Here is a 22,416-nt window from a genome sequence, read left to right as displayed (position 1 = left end):
TGGGGTAGGTAAGTTTGAGAAACCGGCTCGAGATCGCTAGAATTTGAAAATACACAACCCTTCCTTATAGAGCCCCTCCTCCAACACACACGAACGCGCACATGACCAATGAGGGCACGAGATAAGTTTGTGCCCCGATGGAAGGCTGACAGACAGGTAGGCCATCCAATCCGTTTAGGTTGTACTTTTTAAAGTATTACGGCTTCTACAGATGACTTTTTTGTATGGATTTTTTGTCAAAGCACTTAAGATATTCATTGCTATCGGGATGTTAAGAGCATTCCACGGAATATAACAAAAAGTGTATCTCGAGCCGGTTTCTGAAACTTACCTACCCCACCTTTAACTATACGTTTAATATATTTAAGTCAAGCTAAGGTACATGTGATGGTAGCTAGTTAGTGCTCTTACCTGTGAGGCCTCCTCCAAACAGCATAATAACCAGACTGTATCATTAAAACTAAGTACCAGTTCTAGATCCTTGACTTTCGACAAACAATTCAAAAGACAACATGTATTGAAAGACCAATCTTTATTTGAATGTGCCTCTTAACCTGATATATTAGTTATACAGTAATAGTATTGACAATCTAAAAAAACTGAGCAACTCAACAGTCAACTTTATATTTCTTATTGTCTAAAGCATTTATTATTTTCATTTTCCCCCTCTCATATTCAGTGTGGACGGATTGAGACAGCCTGGTGTCCAGAGAGCTGCAGAGACTTCAGGGAGAAACCTCCGTGTGATGGACGTCCTGTCTGTTGGTTTGGAGAGGACTGAGGGTCTTTCCTCAGCGAGGAGGACCAGGCCTGATGGAGGAGCCCATGCTGGGCAATAGTGTTAATTTCGTCAGCTATTCTTTAATTTAGTTTTAGTCTTAGTCCTGTGTGAAATGTTCTTTTTAGTTTTAGTCATATTTAGTCACCTTCATCCCGTTTTTATTTAGTCAAGTTTTAGTCGACTAAAAGTCTGAGCATTTTAGTCTTATTTTAGTCAAACAAAACAAATTATTTTAGTCTACTTTTTGTCAATGAAAACTGTTGAGTCTTTTTTAGTCATCAGATTATATAGAACATTTCAGTCAAACTAGTCTAGCCAAAAACAAAAAATGTGTCATTTTAGTCAAACGTATTTCACAATAATCTTGTCCTTATTTGATGAAAAACACAGGTTGATTGATTAAGAATGCAGCTTTGCAGAGAGTATCTACTCAGGTTTGTGGTGTTTTTACCAGCTGTGTTATGGCCACATTTCTTCCCTTCTGATAAAACAATGCATTCGCTTTTTTTCTCCGCCTCATTGTAGCAAAAAAGGGCCCACATATTACGTCGTTTCTTTCTCCCAAGCAGTGGTGTCAGTAATTTTGACGGACAGGATTGTAACATTTCCGTCATAATCCATTATTATCCGTCGAGTGCACAATTTATCACTCACTCGCGCTGCGGGGGGGTATTCGGTTAACGCTAGTGCGACCACTGCTCCCAAGCCCTGTTGTTACCATTTTATTTTCTGTTATATAAGGTTAGTTAGACCATGAGTTAGACCCGAGTCTTCCTGACAGTTCACAGTGTGCCGCTGCCCGGTGTAACTCAAATGCACCGCCGCGCGCAGCACAGAAACAGCTTCTGCCCAGCGCAGCACCGGAAATGGAACTGCTGGGAGAAAAACTGACTATCAGAGATGTAACGTTATCTTTGATAATATTTCGTCTCCTCATTTTTCGTCAACAAAAGTAAAAAGAGATTTTGGCATAGTTTTTATTTAGTAAACTACATTTTCGTCTCGTCACTTTTCGTCAACGATATTGCATGATGATTTCGTTACAGTTATTGTTTACTGCCGTCGGTGCCGTCTCGTCATCGTCTCGTTTTCGTCATGGAAAAAAAGGTCGTTGACGAACATATTTCGTCATAGTTTTAGTCAACGGAATTAACACTACTGGGCACAGCTGATACCAACTGCACAGGCCTAGTCTGTCACTTTATTTGACTAAATGTGTTTACTTATACATTTAATAGGTTTACACCTTCTGTCCATATGTGCTTTTTATTTAAAACATTTGATTAACTTTTGGTTCACATTTCAATAAATTGTATTTGCACTCCTTTTGTCCATTATTCTTACTGAAAATATTATATTACACATTCACATCTGACTGAAGATTGGCCCCATTTATTTGTGACGTTGCAAACTCTGCGGTACAAGGCACAAGTGATGTGAAGCTCATAAAGTGAGGCAAATAGAAATAATCAGCTGATGGAGTGGAGATGTGGAAATAGCTGCATTCGATCAGCTGACTGTTTTTACAATAAAAGTAGTTTCTTAGTGAATGTCCTGTACTGGTCTTAAAATCTCATATCATCAGCTTTTAATGTTCCTCTTGGATGTTCTTCTTGACCCTCAGAGAAGGAGAACATGTCGTGTCTTCCAGGCATGTCCTTTCCTAACAAAAATGACAGGAAACATAAAACATTATTGCAGAACAAGTGTGTTATTTATGAAAGCGGTGTGTTTGTGTGTTTAGGGGCTGTAGATATCATTATTTTGTAATTGTAATGTTTTTTTTTTTATTTCAACAGTGAGCTACAAAGACAATCAGATTATGAATGAACAGTATGAACATCAACATTGAAATATATCTTATTATCAAAATAATATTGAACTGTTATCAAAACGTAATGCAACTGTAGAAGCTTGCTCTGTTGTCTCACTGAAAGAATCACTTTTACCACGTTTTTTTACAGACAATATTGAGAGATAAATAGTAGCAGTTCTCACTATGTGTTAAATATCTTTGCCTTCAATACATTAAATTAGAAAGCTGACAAAATCATAGTGCGTGTTAACATCTAAATGTAACTTTTTGCATGTAAAAAACCCTCAACTTAACTGATGTGTAGGTGATCTAGTATTTAGTATTGTTTAATGGAATGTATATCAGTGTATTAAAGTCAATACTTCATTCATTTAAACCAATATCTTTCTTGATTCTTTGTACAGTATGAAAAAAGAGTCTTTGTACCTGTGCTGAAGTTCACTGCTGTGAGGAGTCCAGTTCTGTCTCTCACTCTCTGGTCCAGCCTGTCTGCATCACCTGGACAGCTTAAACAAACATATATATATATATATATATATGTATGTAAAGTAACATGTGTACAAACAATATAACTGATTCTCTTCTGTTGAACATGTTGGATTGTGTATTGTCCGAGTCAGGGTCCTTTTTATTTTACTGTAACTTTGGAAGTTGTGTTACCAATTCTTACTGTTTATTTGATAGCCATTTGGTAATGCAATTAATACAAACAACAAGGTTTGGGTTCGTTCTTCAGATGACTGTGACGTTAACGTGTAAGCTCGATAATGAACTCCAGCTCAATCCACCATATTGTAATATCTAAGTAATCATCTTGAAATATGACAATAATAATTGTAATATACACATCTTATTGTGAGGTTGATTTCACATACACTACTTCGACGTTAGCTTGTCTACATACTTGAGCATAGCCAATTTAAATTAACCTTAGCGATGCATACAGTTCTACCTACATAATAAAATATCTCTAAGTTACAAGGATGACCTTATTTTATAACCTCAAACAGAAGCCGTTTGTTCTACAGTATTATCCCACTTAACGTCTATTTCGTTTTAACCTTTATATATACAGTCTATTATTTTAACTTGGAGGCTACGATTAGCATCGTTAGCACCGATGTAGCTACCACTCACTACACGCTAACCCAAGCCTTAACATTCATTACGTAGCTGATTAAAATCATTAACACATAAATAAAGCACTCGAATTTCACTTACTGCAAAACCGCATTCATGCACCGTCTGTTTCAACCGCAGAGCGAGTCACAATAGTCCGATATATAAGCATGAGAACAAACAACCACGGCCGGCTTCAAGTTGTGTTTCCTGGATGAGCTGAGCAGGCAGAGTCCCTGTAGCTTCACGGAGCAGGTAGCAGAGAGACAAGAAGCTAGCAGCAGCAGTCACTTGACAGAGCCGTCACTCAATCTGACCACGCCCTAATTTATGCAACAACTTTAAGACCCAATATAAATAAAAGGGTTGTGTTAGAAAACAATTCACTCACAGATCCATAATCATGAAGGTGGAATCTAACTATATCGATAATAAAATGTATGGAGCCAGGGGTAGAAACATGTTTTTTTCTGCTGTAAAGTTGGGCATTTTAACATGGGGGTCTATGGAAATTGCTCCTTTCTGCATCCATCGCCTATCGGCCAATATATGACCTGCAGTGTGTGGCACTTCCGTATTGGCGTCCCGGCTATTCCCCAGAGTTTGCCCCTTGGTTATACCAGATTAACGGGAAGAATCTCAGCTAACTGACGATACAAACCATTTTTACCAAAACAAAACACAAGTTTCAAAAGAAGCATCTAAATGACCCCTTAGCGAAAAATGCTAACGGACTTTAACGGAAAATCACCGATTAAAACTGAGGTTCCACAGATTATTTAGGTATCATCACTGAGTGATCCGAACTCTTGACAGAACAACACGTACCTTTACGTAGCTTTTACGGGAGATCGTCTCACCGTAGCTGTCAATCTGATAAAAAGACTTGTTCAATGGCATTACAATGAGAAAAAACGCGGCTGAATCGGTTAATCCATAGGTTGATAATGTTTCTGTGGAATTTTTTTTTTTAATTTATAATCCATAATTCCATTTTTATGTAAAAATCGAAGAGTAAAAGTTAGCTGCTAATGGTAGCCACCAGAGTTATCGCAGCTTCCGGTTTTGGCTATGCGTCAGTCTCACACACACACACACATTACCAAATAAGGAGTATGTAGGAGTTCCCCTTGATTCCATTGGCTCCGACGGTTAGAAAGAGCCAATCAGCAAAATCGAGCAAGGGGGGCCAGAGATAGGTCAAATCCACCCAAATGACCTTTTTTTTGCTAAATATCTAAAAAAAAAAGGTCAAATTTCACTTGTTTTGCATCAATCTTGATACAGGGTACTTATTATATGTTGTAGTTTGGATTCCTAAAGCTTTTAGTCTACCATCCCATCATTTTGTGTTCAATCTGAATTTACTTTAAAATAAAAACATCTATATTGATTCTGACACTTCTACATCCAACTCACAGGTGTAACCTTGCTTTGAGAAAAGATATTATTAATGTAACCCTTTTAGAAGGGAAGATATGGTCATTTGTTCTGGGACTGTCATTTTCGAGCCTGAGACCTGAAAAACAGGCTCGGGGCTTAACAGGTTTAAACAATGAAACTTCTAGGTCTCTCTTACAGGGGGGTTGGTGGAGGGGTCCTTCCTTCCCACTGCTGCCTGGCTGGGCGAGGAACCGCTGGTCTGAGGCAGTTTCCCCGGGGTGCGCCTGCCCTGCGGCAGGAATGTCGAGAAGAAGTTTCTGGAGGGAGTGATGGCGGTGCTGACCGGGCGCTGGCTCGACACTAAGTCACTAAGGAGGGCGACAAAAAAGAACATAAGCAATACGTCAAAATAATGCCATCCTCACATTAATGCCCTTGAAACATTTAGAAAGTTGTTTCTTTTTAAATTGATTTAAGTTCTGCTTTCAATAATAATCATCCACATTTCGTCCTCAAAAAAATCTATTGCAGGTGAATTTCATTTGTTATCAAGTGGTATTATTATTTTACATCGAACAGGCCACACCAAGTCAAAGTTTTAAGTCAGGATTCTGTGATACAGCTGTAGGCAACACGGGGGGGGGGGCTCAGTTTCCTCAGCTCCAGGTTTGTTGTACAGTCAGATGAGCATACTAGTACATAAATGTACGCAAAACTGCAGAAAGTGTGTTTGTTCCCAGATGAAGAGCAAATCATAGTTCTGTGGCCGTACATGGTCAGGACATCACACACTAAAGATATTCAGGGTTCTCAGTGTTTTTACATAAACGTCAGCGCCTCCATTCAGTTACTGCTGCAAAGACTTATTGTCATCTTTATATAGAGCAACCTAGAGTCTGTTTCAGGCTTTTTACCCACTGGTTTTGGAAAGCTAAATGTTAAGTTTGAGGCCCAAATATTCAGAGAGGTTGAGATGGCAGGACAGATTAGCCCTTACACCCCTAGAAATGTTTAAACCGTCAGCTATTCAGCAGGCCAGCAGGACTCAATGTTAAAAAATTAACGCCACTAATTATTTTAATGTGCGATTAATGCATGTGTATTTGTCCTCGGCCTGCCCCGTAGTTTCAGAGCCCAAAGGCTTGACGTTGTTGTTGTTGATGGTGAGAGATTCCAGCGAGGTATGGATACAAAAAAAGGTGTTTTAAACAGCAAGCCAAGCACACAGCTGATGCTGACAGCCCCGCTCCTGCCGCTCGCTGGCGGCAGACCACACTTGCAACAGCGATAGCTAAATGGGTGGCTACAGCTTAAAGGCCCTGACACACCTACCTGATTTTGGGAATCAGAGGCAGTCGGGCATTCGCGGCGCGCTACTCAGGTTGGTGTGTCCCGCACCATCGTTGCTTTACGGCACATTTTCACAACTCCCGCGGCCGATTCAACATGTTGAATCGGCCAAAGAAATCTCTCTGATTGGCTGTTGCCTCTTTTGAATGACGAATACACACTACCGCTGCCTGCTGGTAAGGACAGTTATTGCCACTCGTGACTCGTCTACTGAAGTCTTTGCGGTGTGTTCGTAGGCGGGCGGCGTAGGCGGGCGGCGTAGGCGGGCGGCGTAGGCGGGCGGCGTAGGCGGGCAGCGTAGCTGACGCAGGGGACGTAAACGTTGGGACGCCTTCGGTACGCGTTCTTTGGTCTCAGGTTGGTGTGTAGCGGCCTTAACACTGTGGAGGACGAGGAGCTGCGTGCGATCATTCGGATCGCATCCAACGTGTCGACTGCACATCACAGCGCATTGTTCTGACCCACAGAGGGAACTTCAGTCTCATGCTTTGACTGCTATGAAGACAGAGGAGCGGCATTTCACCGACAACTGTTAACAGGCCTGTCTGTTTGAGCAACTGGCTCAGTGCAGAGAAGTGCACAGGGTTGGGAGAGAGTGTGAGAGAGAGAGAGAGAGAGAGAGAGAGAGAGAGAGGGAGAGAGCGAGGGAGAGAGAGAGAGAGAGTGTGAGAGAGAGAGAGAGGTTCGAGGTTGTTGTGTGGAGAATATTCAGGAGGATATTTGTCATTGTTCCAATGATAATAAACAAACATTTGCATAAAGCATATTTGTACACTCATATGTTGAGTGTATTCAAAACTTGAAAAATATTCCTCTAAGGTGCATTTAGAAAAGATACAAAATGTGCGATTCATTTGCGATTAACTATGGATATCATGCGATTAATCTAAATTAAATTATATATATATACACTGAACAAAAATATAAATGCAACACTTTTGTTTTTGCTCCCATTTTTCATGAGATGAACTCAAAGATCTAAAACATTTTCTAAATACACAAAATAACCATTTCTCTCAAATATTGTTCACAAATCTGAAAAGATCTGTGATAGTGAGCACTTCTCCTTTGCCGAGATAATCCATCCCACCTCACAGGTGTGGCATATCAAGATGCTGATTACACAGCATGATTATTGCACAGGTGTGCTTTAGGCTGGCCACAATAAAAGGCCACTCTGAAACGTGCAGTTTTGCTTTTGGGGGCTCTGGGGGGGTCCGAAAACCAGTCAGTATCTGGTGTGACCACCATTTGCCTCACGCAGTGCAACACATCTCCTTGGCATAGAGTTGATCAGGTTGTTGATTGTGGCCTGTGGAATGTTGGTCCTCTCCTCTTCAATGGCTGTGCCAAGTTGCTGGATATTGGCAGGAACTGGAACACGCTGTCGCATACGCCGATCCAGAGCATCCCAAACATGCTCAATGGGTGACATGTCCGGTGAGTATGCTGGCCATGCAAGAACTGGGATGTTTTCAGCCTCCAGGAATTGTGTACAGATCCTTGCATCATGGGGCCGTGCATTATCATGCTGCAACATGAGGTGATGGTCGTGGACGAATGGCACAACAATGGGCCTCAGGATCTCGTCACGGTATCTCTGTGCATTCACAATGCCATCAATAAAATGCACCTGTGTTCGTCGTCCATAACATACGCCTGCCCATACCATAACCCCACCACCACCATGGGCCACTCGATTCACAACATTGACATCAGAAAACCGCTCACCCACACGACGCCACACACGCTGTCTGCCATCTGCCCTGAACAGTGAAAACCAGGATTCACCCGTGAAGAGAACACCTCTCCAACGTGCCAGACGCCATCGAATGTGAGCATTTGCCCACTCAAGACGAACCGGAGTCAGGTCGAGACCCCGATGAGGACGACGAGCATGCAGATGAGCTTCCCTGAGACGCTTTCTGACAGTTTGTTCAGAAATTCTTTGGTTATGCAAACCCATTGTTGCAGCAGCTGTCCGAGTGGCTGGTCTCAGACGATCTTGGAGGTGAACATGCTGGATGTGGAGGTCCTGGGCTGGTGTGGTTACACGTGGTCTGCGGTTGTGAGGCCGGTTGGATGTACTGCCAAATTCTCTGAAACGCCTTTGGAGACGGCTTATGGTAGAGAAATGAACATTCAATTCACGGGCAACAGCTCTGGTGGACATTCCTGCTGTCAGCATGCCAATTGCACGCTCCCTCAAAACTTGCGACATCTGTGGCATTGTGCTGTGTGATAAAACTGAACATTTTAGAGTGGACTTTTATTGTGGCCAGCCTAAGGCACACCTGTGCAATAATCATGCTGTCTAATCAACATCTAGATATGCCACACCTGTGAGGTGGGATGGATTATCTCGGCAAAGGAGAAGTGCTCACTATCACAGATTTGTTCAGATTTGTGAACAATATTTGAGAGAAATGGTTATTTTGTGTATATAGAAAATGTTTTAGATCTTTGAGTTCATCTCATGAACAATGGGAGCAAAAACAAAAGTGTTGCATTTATATTTTTGTTCAGTGTATATATATATATATATTATTATTAATATTATATTAATGCTGTCAAAATTATCGCCTTAAATGCGGTAATTAATTTTTTGAATTAATTGAATTAAAATATTTAAAGCATGTGCAGAATGGCCCGCCCCATACATCTCACCAGTGGCAGCGCCAGAGTATGGCTGGGGTAGGCTACACCCATACCAAGAAATGGCTTAGCCCCACCATGAAAAATGATGTTAAAGTAAGCAAAATAAAGTCCGCCAACTCGCGCCGAGAATTGTACAGACGGCAGTTAGCAAGATTGATTTCAGTAGCCACTTGTCTGGAAATACCGAAGACCAGAAACGGTTTTTAAAACTTTTGTCACGTAGTGAATGTCTTCTCAATAGAACATCTTTGATAATGTCTTCTGGCCAATCAGAATCAAGATAACGGCGTGGTGTTGTCCCGACGGAGAATACTTTTGCTGTAGTAGGTGCACATAACTGGTATGCAGGTACGCATGCACGGCAACAATCTGAAATGCTTACCGTCACTTGTGTCACAAAGCGCATTTGCGTACCGACGTACTTGTGAAGCTTTTCCAGAAGGCGGTTAGATCACCCCCCCCCTGTGTTTATAGAAATCAACACGTAATGAAATAAGACCCCACGGTTTGATGATTGAGAGGTGTGTGGGCCGACTTTCATTTTGACACACAGAACAATGTTATAATAAACATAGATACTGTATGTTAAATGGATATATCCGCCTTCTTTCATTTATCTTTCCATTCCCACAAGAAATGACATATTTTGGACATAGTTCGAATGGTGATTAATCATGATTAATACTTTTTTAAGCTGTGATTAATCTGATTAAAATGTGTAATCGTTTGACAGCCCTAATATATATATATATATATATATATATATATATATATAATACAAACAAACAGATAATAAAATCCAATGGGGCGACATAATCACTATGTTCCTTTAAATCAATTCTTACAACTCATATTTATCTACTGGTATACCAACACATTTGTATTATTTTTCTCATTATGTTTTTAAAATGAAAACAAAAGATGGATCGTATAAATACACAATTCAGCTGATGAATTGTTGTTTCTTGTCAGTACAAGAAACAACAATTCATCGGGTGAATTGTGTATTTGGCCACATCAACTGCATCACGGCACACGTAAAACAGCATATATACTGTATCGCTTACAATGAGTTAGTTAAATGTTTACAAATATATCTTTGATATAAATAAACTGAAAATAATATAGCAGTTATGTCTGCTTAAAGGTGACTGGGATAAAGGTAGTGGAGGGACTGAACAATTGGTCTTCTACAACGTCTGTGAAAACAAAACCTTTAGAATGAAGTCACAATTCGTATTCAGCTCACATCTGACTCTGGCATCGCTCACCATGTCAGACTCTCCAGAACCAGTACTAATAGTAGAAGTAAAGAACTTTAGCACTCTGTATTACGCAGAGGCATGTTCTGTTCTAAAATTCAGCAACGCTCTTTTTTTATACACTCAACAACTGAGACTACATAGTTAAACCTTTTAGATGAAATTCCAGTAAAACAAATAGCGTCAGTCCATGCACTGAGGACAGATTAAACAATGAGTAAGGGTCTGTGTCCACGTGGCAACTTTTCTGAGAGCTAAGCCTTTTTTTGCAGCCGCTCCGAGCTGGAAAATATTTGACTTCAGTAAGAGCTGGTGAAATCCCTGCAGGATATGGAGGAGAAGCTGGATGTTGTCTTTCAGACAGTAACTGTCCAGACAAAGACCTAAGGTGAAGTGTTTTTCTTTAATATGTACAACATGTACGACTGTTGTACTCGTATCTCCGTATGCTGGCTGCCGAAGCTCATTCAGACAGAGCATTCTGAGAGCAAAACTCTTCAGGTTGATGTTCATGGTGCAAACACACATGTATCGAAGCACAAACCGATAGTTAAAAGCGAAGGGGCAGAGCTATTCTGTCACGTTGTCATAGAGATGTTAAATAAGAGCCCTGCCAGAAAAATGGGCTCTGTGGACACAGGGCCTGAGCGCCCTGAAGTGCTTCCACCAGAGACATGTCATGTGACTGCCCTCTGTTTGATAGAAACAAAAGCACACAAAGCTAAGTCAGGGAGGAAAATCGCAAAAGTGCAACGGTAAGAAAGAAATAAGATGGCTGCCTTCTGAAACAACACATAAGGGGGGGGGGGGGGGGACCTGCCAAGTATCGCCTCTAGGTGCAATAAAGAACTTTGAACGTGAACAGAGTGACCGCCATTTCAGAGAGTCTTCAGTAATACAGTGGATTAAAGTCTCACAGCTCAGTGTCCCCAAGGCGGTCCATGTTCTGGACGTACAGCGGCAGCTTGTGGTGGACCGTCTCCTCGCCCTCACTCTGCTCCCGGCATTCCGTCTGCAGAGCAAACAGCTGGAACACACACCACACACACAGTCAGCCTCAGGACCATCACACACCATCAGAGTGATAGAGTCTTATTGTGAACCAGGAAATGAGTACCCCTAACCTGCATATATTGGGCAATTTGCACAATTAACACAAGTTGCCATAATTAGTATTAATTAGTATTATACCCTATGTTGATAATAGTTGAAACATATCAGCCCACAGAGTACAAATATGGCCACATTCTGTTTAAAACTGTTGATCCTGACAGTTTTACTCGGGGGGGTATCAAGGTCCAGAGAAAACGTTTGAATGGTCAGCACATATACAAAGCACCAGGTCACAGGCTCTATGACGGCACATGTGGTACTCCTACACCAGCGGGAAACGTCTCAAAGCAAGAACTCATTCATAATACAACTAAGTTACGTCCCGGCTCGTGGAAAGTGGAAGGTAACATATAACCAGTTGAAATTGGTAAATAGGAAGTTTTTTTAATGAATGCAAACAATAAAGTTGGCAACAAACCGCCACTATCAAAACACAAAGGCACTGGTTTAAATAAGTAAACAAAGGAACTAAGGGAGACTCTTTAAATGAGAGTTTGTAAGTTTTAGACAAACAAAATAACCTAAAGAAAACCTCACTTCTAAAGTGGGATAAAAAGAATAAGGCTAACAAAAATAGGCAGTCACCAAAACACAGCCTGGGTTAACCACAGTTAACGTTTGTATTACAAGATAAACAGAGTTGTAAGAACAAGCACAAATATACACACAACCTAGTTAACCACTGTTAACAGAAACTAGCACCGCATGTACAGAGAGAGTACCGAGAGTACCATATACATATAACACACAGCTGAAAACACTTACTGAACAGTTAATAGGCAGATAGAAGGCGGCGGCCTTAACACACTACACTGAACAAAAATATAAATGCAACACTTTTGTTTTTGTTTTGCTTTATTGGGGGTGTCCGAAAACCAGTCAGTATCTGGTGTGACCACCATTTGCCTCACGCAGTGCAACACATCTCCTTGGCATAGAGTTGATCAGGTTGGTGATTGTGGCCTGTGGAATGTCCACTCCTCTTCAATGGCTGAGCCAAGTTGCTGGATATTGGCAGGAACTGGAACACGCTGTCGTATACGCCGATCCAGAGCATCCCAAACATGCTCAATGGGTGACATGTCCGGTGAGTATGCTGGCCATCCAAGAACTGGGATGTTTTCAGCCTCCAGGAATTGTGTACAGATCCTTGCAACATGGGGCCGTGCATTATCATGCTGCAACATGAGGTGATGGTCGTGGTCGAATGGCACAACAATGGGCCTCAGGATCTCGTCACGGTATCTCTGTGCATTCACAATGCCATCAATAAAATGCACCTGTGTTCGTCGTCCATAACATACGCCTGCCCATACCATAACCCCACCACCACCATGGGCCACTCCATTCACAACATTGACATCAGAAAACCGCTCACCCACACGACGCCACACACGCTGTCTGCCATCTGCCCTGAACAGTGAAAACCAGGATTCACCCGTGAAGAGAACACCTCTCCAACGTGCCAGACGCCATCGAATGTGAGCATTTGCCCACTCAAGACGAACCGGAGTCAGGTCGAGACCCCGATGAGGACGACGAGCATGCAGATGAGCTTCCCTGAGACGCTTTCTGACAGTTTGTGCAGAAAGTCTTTGGTTATGCAAAGCGATTGTTGCAGCAGCTGTCCGATTGGCTGGTCTCAGACCATCTTGGAGGTGAACATGCTGGATGTGGAGGTCCTGGGCTGGTGTGGTTACACGTGGTCTGCGGTTGTGAGGCCGGTTGGATGTACTGCCAAATTCTCTGAAATGCCTTTGGAGACGGCTTATGGTAGAGAAATGAACATTCAATTCACGGGCAACAGCTCTGGTGGACATTCCTGCTGTCAGCATGCCAATTGCACGCTCCCTCAAAACTTGTGACATCTGTGGCATTGTGCTGTGTGATAAAACTGAACATTTTAGAGTGGCCTTTTATTGTGGCCAGCCTAAGGCACACCTGTGCAATAATCATGCTGTCTAATCAGCATCTTGATATGCCACACCTGTGAGGTGGGATGGATTATCTCGGCAAAGGAGAAGTGCTCACTATCACAGATCTTTTCAGATTTGTGAACAATATTTGAGAGAAATGGTTATTTTGTGTATTTAGAAAATGTTTTAGATCTTTGAGTTCATCTCATGAACAATGGGAGCAAAAACAAAAGTGTTGCATTTATATTTTTGTTCAGTGTATGATAAAAACCACGGAGGCAAACAATATCAATAATATGTTCCAACCAAGAAAGTTACAAAAGAAGAACTCCCCAAATAGGCATTTTACTGTTATTATACTGCAACACACATGTGGTATGTGTGTTGCTTTAACATCATTATGAGCCTTGTAATGTAAACCTGATGGGGCCGCACTGTAGCAGGAAGTACCACGTCTGTGTGTTTGTTTGTGTGGACCAAAATAGCATTGCAACTGTGAAAGATGGATGCATGTAATTTTTAGGTAGGAAGTTGAGATCAAAATAAAGGTCAAGTTTGAAGAGGAGCCAATTAACACCGTGACTATAAAGTAGGAACCTATGTTTGTGGTTAGAGGTTCCGCCGGAAGGCCATACCCTTTTTGACCACACACACACGATTACAAACATTTGCTAAAGGTATTGTGTGAACCGTTTATATCGTGTATGGTGAATGAGAAAACAAAGCAAGTTAAATGGAAACCAGTGAAAAGGAAATAAATGGACTGTATCGAACTGGAAACTTTGTTTCAGACTTTTATTCACCTAGCAAAATGTGTGTGCGTCAATTACGCGGATGCTCAGAGGCTTAAAGCGTTGGCTTAGCCTCTACATAAACATTTTAAAAAGTACTTCTTTTAAATCATGTATTCTCACCATCTGGCGGAGCTGTTCGTTCTCTTCAGTCAGACTCGTGGTCTTCTGGACTTCAGAGTCAAAGCTGAGGAGGACGGGCTGGGGTGAGAGCAGTTAAGAACCAGCAGTACCAGTTTAAAGACAGACAGACAGACAGACAGACAGACTCTAATGGAGCAACACACTGGACATTAAACTGCTCATGTGAAACATGGCAGCTTCGATTGAGCTAAAGGATATGCATACACTGGAAGAGGACAGACAGGAAGTTGTGCAGTGAAACCAGGAAGGTGTCAGCCCACTGGCGGGAGAAGTACGGAGAGAAGGCAGGGTTCTGCTCGGGGGTGCCAATAAACGGCAGGATGAACCAATCGCGCCACTCGGTCTGAGTCTGCAGCTCCAGCGCCTGCTTCTGGAAAAACTCCTGAGTCTTCTCCAGGTTTCCTTTCTGGTTGGAGGAAAGGACGGAGTCACGTTCTTTATCTGTATGCGTTAGAACAGAAGTGCGTTGTGGGTCTCTATACAGGCTCTTACCTGGATGGTGTTAATGACGTAGAACCTGTACAGGCTGGTTCTCAGTTTGTTCACTGTGGATCTGTACACATCCTCCAGTCTGCAGAACAGACGTCTGTCCAGGTACTGCCAGTACTCCCTCAGACCACACAGGTCAAAGCTCTGGACAAACTGCTGCAGCTGCTCGATGATCTTATCCACCTGAAACAGAACATGAAAATAACCCACTCACATTGAGAACAGTTGCACATTACTCAGTCAAACATCAATTCCTCCATATCTCCGTCAGTGGTACCCTGAAGCCTTTCTCCTTGTCGCTCTTCATCTCCGTGTCCATGTGTTTGAGGGTGCTGGTGAAGCCCCGGTAGATCAGATACTCCCGGACATGTTCGTCTGTCCTCTCCACTGTAGAGCCCATGCTGACCTCTGACCCTGCAGGACAACATGTAGTACAGCGAACAGTATTAGATGATCTTCCTGGTCAGTCAACAGCAGTAAGAATGGCTCGGTTGTGATCCCATACTTAAATGTCACCCTCTCAATATCTGTACAAATACAACAGTATCTGAATATCTTAATTTGTTTGTACATTTTCAAATGTCTGAGTTGTTGCGGGTGATAGAGGTGTGATATATGTGGTATGGAGTAATCAGGTGTTTTATTTTGCTTTGTAATAAGAAATATAGTACAAATATGAATGTATATTGACCTTCGGACGGTATGATAGACATATGCAACATGATGTTTAGAAGAATAAGACTACCATGATGTCCAATCTGATCCAATGTTGGGATAATTGGAAGGGTTCTTTTATTTCATTATTAATCCCATTCAGATGTATTCACTTAGGAAATGTAGGCTGTTAGCACTTCGTTATCAGTGGATCAGTGACACTATGATGGTGGTTTCCACATGTTTTGGTCATTTGACAGATTTAAATATTTCCTGAGAATATGTTTACATTAAGCTAAATGTTTTATTACTATCTGATAACAGAAAAGGAGTTGGATACTCCAGTTAAACTGCTACTGATTCAGATACAGCACCTCGCTTACTGCAGATACTGAGTACACATCTGACAACAGGCTCTGTGTTCACTAGGGGTGTAACGGTATACGTATTCGTACCGAAAATATTCCGTATGGGCCCTTTGGGTCGTAAAAAAAGGGTACAACGTGAAAAACGTTTTGGAAATATATATTTAATAATCTCAGGTGCTGCGTCGCAGCGTTCAGAGTAATTTGCTCACATTGGGTTCAACGCGTCACAGACCGATCAAGTCATTTCATTGGACGAGAGGCATGCTATGAGAGCTGGTCACAGGGATGCGTTCAAATGTAGTCAGTAGTTTGAGGAAATGGCGAACGCAGATAAAGTTGAGCTGAAAATCCTCCAGCATCATTGAAGTCTCCGGTTTGGGAACATTTTAGTTTCGCAGTTACGTACAAGGATGACGGACAAAGACAGGTGGACCGAACCAAAGCTGTTTGTCGGCATTGTTCAACTAACATTGGTTACGCGGCTGGCAATACATCAAACTTACCCACTCATTTGAAAAGGCATCACCCGAACGTGAATATCACCGGTACCAAAAGAAAAAAGACTACAGTGCAAACCCAACTCCCGCTAGCATGTAAGCCTCCACCACTCGCAGAGAGTTCAGTGCCATGTTAGCAGAGCGTTACCCGGTTGTATCATGGATGTATAATAAGAACTGTATCTGCTACCTCTGTCCCTAGAGGGGGTGTTCTCCACAGCAGGAGACATTGTTCGTGCCAGCAGATCTGCCCTTTCGGCAAGCAATGTGGACAAGTTCATTATTCTTTAAAAAAACATGAAAACACAATGACAAGCAAGTCCTAATGTCAAGCTGGCTGCTTAGGTACTAGTACAGTACAGTACTGTTCAAATACAGATTATTTCAGTTCATCAAAATGCTGCACCTTAATGTTTCTTTTATTATACTTTGTATTTATTTGAGTGAATACATTATTCACAGTTTAATAATAATTAAAAACCCCAACAAATATTTTATGTTTTGTGATAATATTTTCTGCTGTACCGAAAACGCCTAGGGCGCGAGATCTGGGGGGGTGCGAGATCTGGGGGGGCGCTGCACTGGTAGTTCTGGGAGGGAAAAAAACATTTTTGACTGTTTGGCTCATCCTAATTTTCAGCATTCATGTAACAACATTCACTATTAAGTCAAGGTAACACCCTTTTCACCCCGGTTACACTTTTCATTTGCTCTGTACGGTGGGCGCTGTAAGTGATGAAAATGGGGGATGTTGACTTATCAGGCGCCCGCAGCTCACAGCCAAAGTGCGAGCGAGCAAGAGAGAGAAAGAGAGGGTGTGCATCGGTACCGCGGATTGTTGTTGGATTGAGGCTGATACCAAGAGCTCAGTGAGGTAAAGGACTCGCCGGCAGAGCGCGTCTCCCCCTGCAGAAGGAAGCCATGCACGCAACGCAGCGCAGAAGGATAACTTCTAGGCCGCGCTCTCTTTACCTCCAGTCGACTTCCTGCTGCTTTCCTCCATGGTGAAACGATCAGGGAGGAACTACCATTGCAGTACCCATAAGGAGCCACACTTTTTGCGGGGCTGTGTCTTTAGTTGAAAGCCCAGTGGGGATCTGCTCATCGAAAATAATATGCTACACAGGGGCGGACTGGCCAACTGTGTGTTCTGGAGAATCACAGTACGTCTCCGGTTGTCAGCAATGTATGCTAACTGAACATGCACAGTTAGTTAGCAGTATTCCATTCCTTTAAATTGAATATTTAAAATACAAATTAAACACAATTACACTGCGCTAAACAGCCAAATCGATTTCAAAAGCTGAATTTCAATGTATTTGTTTCAGTGTTCACAAATTCAGAGCTAAAAATTCACGTTAAAAAAATTTGAATGGTCAAATTCGGTGCTTAAAATTCGATGTCAAAAATGTAGAGGGAGCATCATCTGGGCTACCCAGACAGGATAAGCAATCAAGCCTGAATGCAATCGAACCGACTTCTGGCCTATCAGAGCCAAGCGGCGAACTCCGGGGCAGTGCCAATAGAGTGCCAAAGTGACGCGTTCTAAAACCCGGAAGTAAGTTAGCATTTTACCACTTCCGGTTCCTTCGACAAAAACCAATGCAATTTCGCCACAGGATTTTGGAAAATAGCTCGAAATAAGGTCTGTGGTTGACACAAATTGAAGAGACAGATCACGTTTTGTTCAGCCGGATAATATCCACATGTCTACCCTACTTTTATAATTTTTTTATCATAAATCTAAATCGAAAGATTTATGACCGATTAGGGTTTTAGGACGCGTCACTATGGCACTCTATGCTGCAAACTGTAGGTGATGGATGCAGATGGGAGCATTTCCCGTAGACCCTATGTTAAAGTGCACCCATCATGCTATTTTTAGGCAATAACATAGATAAAAAACATGTCTATGAAGTGTTTTGCTCAAAATACCAAACAGATCACCCATTCTAGCCATGCCTCATATCCCTCTATTTCACTTCCTGTTTCAAAAGTGCTGATTTTGGGTATAAAGCTTTAAAAAAAAAAAAGGAGGGGGCTGAGCTCATGCGGGAGATTCTACCGGCAGATACTGCGGTGATGAAACGCCATATCATGGATTATCAAGGATTATTTCTGAAACAGTATGGAGCTCAAAGGCTTTCTCTCTTTTCTCTCACATCTCTTTCTCTGCTTTTCTCTCTCCCCTCTCTTCCAGGGATACCTCAACGCTTGCCGAGGACTTCGTGCCCGCCGGCGTTGTGTGTCTGCCTGCGGCCGGGTTGCGCTCCTTCCTCCCTGGGATTCCTCTCCGTTCTTCTGGAGATTTCATGCCCGCCGCCGCTGTGTCTTCACCTGCGACTGGGCAGCGCTCTTTCCTGATGGGTTCGCCACAACACCTACTGCGGCCGGCCCCAGTGGGGGTGCCCTCGGCCTCGTTAGGGCCCCTACCCTCTCCTGCGGCCCCCTTTCGTGGCCCGTTCCATGTCCCGGCCCTCACCTGTGACCCCACCCTCCTCGGTCCCTGTGGTGCTTCCTCCACGGACGCGAGGATTTATTTTGCCATGTTTGAATTCTGGGGGGGCTTGTGTGGTGACCACTCATTAATACACTGGGGTTCATAATTCACACATGGAACTACAGTTGGGGTTTTGTTTCCACACGGACATGTTAGGTGTTGTCTATATATGTTGTGTGCCCTCCTCTCTTCACGCTCTTCTTCCCGGACTGCAACCGGACAACATGACCTTTGCTGCTCTCAAATAAAGTTCCCTTTTACACCTTCATTGCACCGCCTCTGACTCCCTTATCGCTCGGCACTACAATATATATCAAAACAAAAAGCTAACATCTCATTTCAATTATACATTTCAAACACAGTATTTTCCCACATATTTAAGTTATATTTATTTGGATTGAGAATTGTTGAAGTGTTGAGAATGTTCCATTCAAAAATGTTATTATTAAAAAGTAGGGATGCACAATATTGGCTTTTTGAAACCGATACCTTCCTGCTTCTCAAGACAGATACCGATAAATATATAATATATATATATATATATTATATATTAAATGTACCTGTAGTTTTTGCACACCTGGTGGTAAAAAGAGACTAGTAGTGAGCAAAGGACATGAGCATTACTACTATGAACAAAGCAAAGCCAAGAGCAGTTCTGACTCTTCAAAGTGACCATATTTATTTTCCCAAATAAAGTTCTCGCCTTTTTCAAAAGCCTCGTCGATAGGTAAAAGCCCCGGTGCCTTTGCAGCTGGCTTTGGATTCTCCGCTAGTTTAGCAGCGCAGGCGTCTTCGTGCGCTTTGAACACACCATCGTAGCCATGGCGATGTTTCAGGTGACTGATCAGGTTGGAAGTATTATAGCTCGTTGCCTTTTTCCCTCCTCGTGGAACTTCTGCATCTGTTAATACAAATAGCAAGCGAACCATCTAACTCTGAAACTTTGAAATAGTCCCATACTACCGACGACAATCCACCCACACCGCAGGATCTTTTCTTTTTTTTTACCTAAAGAATATATTGTATATTATCGGGGCTATTAATACTTTTATCGGGGTGACGTCATAATTCCTAATATCGGACCGATAATTATCGTGCACCACTAATAAAAAGGCATTTACACCATAAAAGATGACTTTTGAGATCTATTGTCAGGAATGTTAGTCAAAAAGAACAAAAGGACCTCTTGACGATGTAAATGTAGTCTTATAAAGGCACCGGGGCTTTTACCTATCGACGAGGCTTTTGAAAAAGGCAAGAACTTTATTTGGGAAAATAAATCTGGTCACTTTGAAGAGTCAGAACTGCTCTTGGCTTTGCTTTGTTCATAGTAGTAATGCTCATGTCCTTTGCTCACTACTAGGGCTGAACGATTAATCGATTTTAAATCGAAATCGCGATTCGAGATGATGTGATTATCAAATCGCAAAGCCTGCGATTTTTTTTTACATTTTTTTTTTTTTTTCTTGTGTGTCAGTCATCCACACCAATCAGAAGTGCTGTGCTCCACATGTACCAGCCATTGTTAATCAATCAGAAGTGGCCCATGATAGAAGGTCATAGACAGATTGATCCAATCACCTGCCAAGTGCTTTTGAAAGTGCCTGCCCTTTCCAAATGGCTTCCTAGATAGTTTGGTGAAACAAACCATCTGGGTCAGGTTAGTGATGCTCCATCACATGTTTCTATTACAGGGTGAATCTTTAACTGAAGCTTGACTTTAAAGCAACCCAACGGAAGTTTCATGTAAGTTTAGTTATTTCACTCGTAGCTCGGGCTGTGGGGTGCTAGAGACAAGAGTATGTTGATACGACCTTCCTAGACACAGTTATGGCCGCATTTTACAATAAACTTCTATTGGGTCGCTTAAAAATAAATATCGCAATTCGAATCGCAATCGCAATATTTGTCAGAAAAATCGCAATTAGATTTTTTCCCAAAATCGTGCAGCCCTACTCACTACTAGTCTCTTTTTACCACCAGGTGTGCAAAAACTACAGGAACATTTAATATATATATATATATTATATTATTATCGGTTATCGGTATCGGTCTTGAGAAGCAGGAAGTTATCGGTATCGGTTTAAAAAAAACGATATCGTGCATCCCTAATTACAATTATTATTAACTTTGTCCGTAGGCCGAAGTAGCCTGTCCAGGTAAAATGCCCAAATCAACAAAAACTGCGAGCCGGCACACAAGAGGCTCCGCTTCTGAAATGCTCCTGAAACATGCCCGGTAGGGCGAGATATCTCGGGCTAGTATCTCGTGCTCACGAGAAACTAACCCTTTATCCCGACTTTTTTTGTTGTTGAGAAAGTTACCGGTGCGCCAAGTAGGAAGTGGAGCACACAGGAGATAACCATTTCATTGCAGACTGTTATGTTTATGTGGGGAAATGGCAGTGCATACATTATTTGAGATATATTTCAAACTCAGACTTCATTTTAAGGACATTTCGGCCAGGGGTGTATAGCTATTTGTTTAAGCACCGGATTGGAGAACAGGAGATTCTGTGAACCAGCCTGCTTTGATCTATGAATTCATGTCTGTAACTCTCAGAGTATCTATCTGCTGCCCGCAGCTGTTTTAAAAAGGGAAACAAATGGCGTATTTCCATTGCAGGGCCTCGCTCGGCTGAGTACCGTATAGTTAGGCCTTGTTAGGACTGGCTCACTTTATGCTGCGATTCCATTACAGTTTAGTAGCTGGGGCAGTAACTATAGTAACGCAGTGTAGGCAGAGCCGTGACTTATCTCAGCCAATGACAACTCTGCATGCATCCCCTGGATATTATTTTATTAACTGCTGTCATCGCAACGTGATGTTTACAGTGAGACCAGCTGTGAGGTCCGTGCAGAAAGCAGAGCAGTGTGTAAACTATATATCACTCAGTAGAACAGGCCTACATTACTCTCTGTATGCTTTAGTTTAGTAGATATCTAAAAACAAAGAGTCAATATTTTTCTAAGACCATTTAGTGCTTCACATAATAAAGTACACAACGGCTGTAGCCTGGTTATGCTTTAGGAGCTGTAGGTGTGTGTGGTACAGTGTGTAGGTGTGTTTGTTGTACAGTGTGTAGGTGTGTGTGTGGTACAGTGTGTAGCAGGGTGGGAATTTCACGACGGCCACGACGGCCATTTTGTTTTGGTGGACGAATGCTCCGGGCCAGTGGTTACAATGGTGGGGCCAGTGACAATACAAGTTTACCCTTACTGTCTACCCCTGACTGACTTATGTGGTTTATGGCTGAACTTAACATAATACGTTTAAGAAACACTATTGCTATTCAGCGGTTTGTAAAACGACTGGTGTTGACGTTAGTGCTACACTTTTCAGTCATGTTGATTGACCAGCGTAATTTAACCAAACAGCCTTTGTGCCCTGTCATGTGGCCTTTGTGCCCTTAAAAAAAATGTGAACGGGAAGGCCCCTAACATGACGAAATTCCAAGCCTGGTGTGTAGGTGTGTGTGTTGTACAGTGTGTAGGTGTGTGTGTATGTGTATGTGTATGTGTATGTGTATGTGTATGTGTGTGTGTGTATGTGTGTGTGTGTGTGTGTGTGTGTGT

The 22,416-nt window shown here is 42.3% G+C and overlaps 1 protein-coding gene across 1 annotated transcript in view; it reads right to left on the bottom strand.

The window, feature by feature from the left end:
- wdr91 (WD repeat domain 91) overlaps positions 1-22,416 on the bottom strand; it is a 60,931-nt gene that overhangs the window by 35,483 nt on the left and 3,032 nt on the right. The window contains exons 2-7 of the mRNA XM_071205071.1: positions 15,100-15,236; positions 14,826-15,005; positions 14,533-14,739; positions 14,313-14,396; positions 11,287-11,396; positions 5,296-5,467 (exon numbers count right to left, since the gene is read on the bottom strand). Coding sequence (XP_071061172.1) covers positions 5,296-5,467; positions 11,287-11,396; positions 14,313-14,396; positions 14,533-14,739; positions 14,826-15,005; positions 15,100-15,222 — 876 coding nt within the window. The 5' untranslated portion in view covers positions 15,223-15,236. The remainder of the gene's footprint in view (positions 1-5,295; positions 5,468-11,286; positions 11,397-14,312; positions 14,397-14,532; positions 14,740-14,825; positions 15,006-15,099; positions 15,237-22,416) is intronic.

Source organism: Pseudochaenichthys georgianus, chromosome 12 (genome assembly GCF_902827115.2).
Source record: "Pseudochaenichthys georgianus chromosome 12, fPseGeo1.2, whole genome shotgun sequence".
NCBI lineage: Eukaryota > Metazoa > Chordata > Actinopteri > Perciformes > Channichthyidae > Pseudochaenichthys > Pseudochaenichthys georgianus.
Note: the sequence above shows the minus strand (reverse complement) of the source record. Positions and strands in the feature narration are given on the sequence as shown.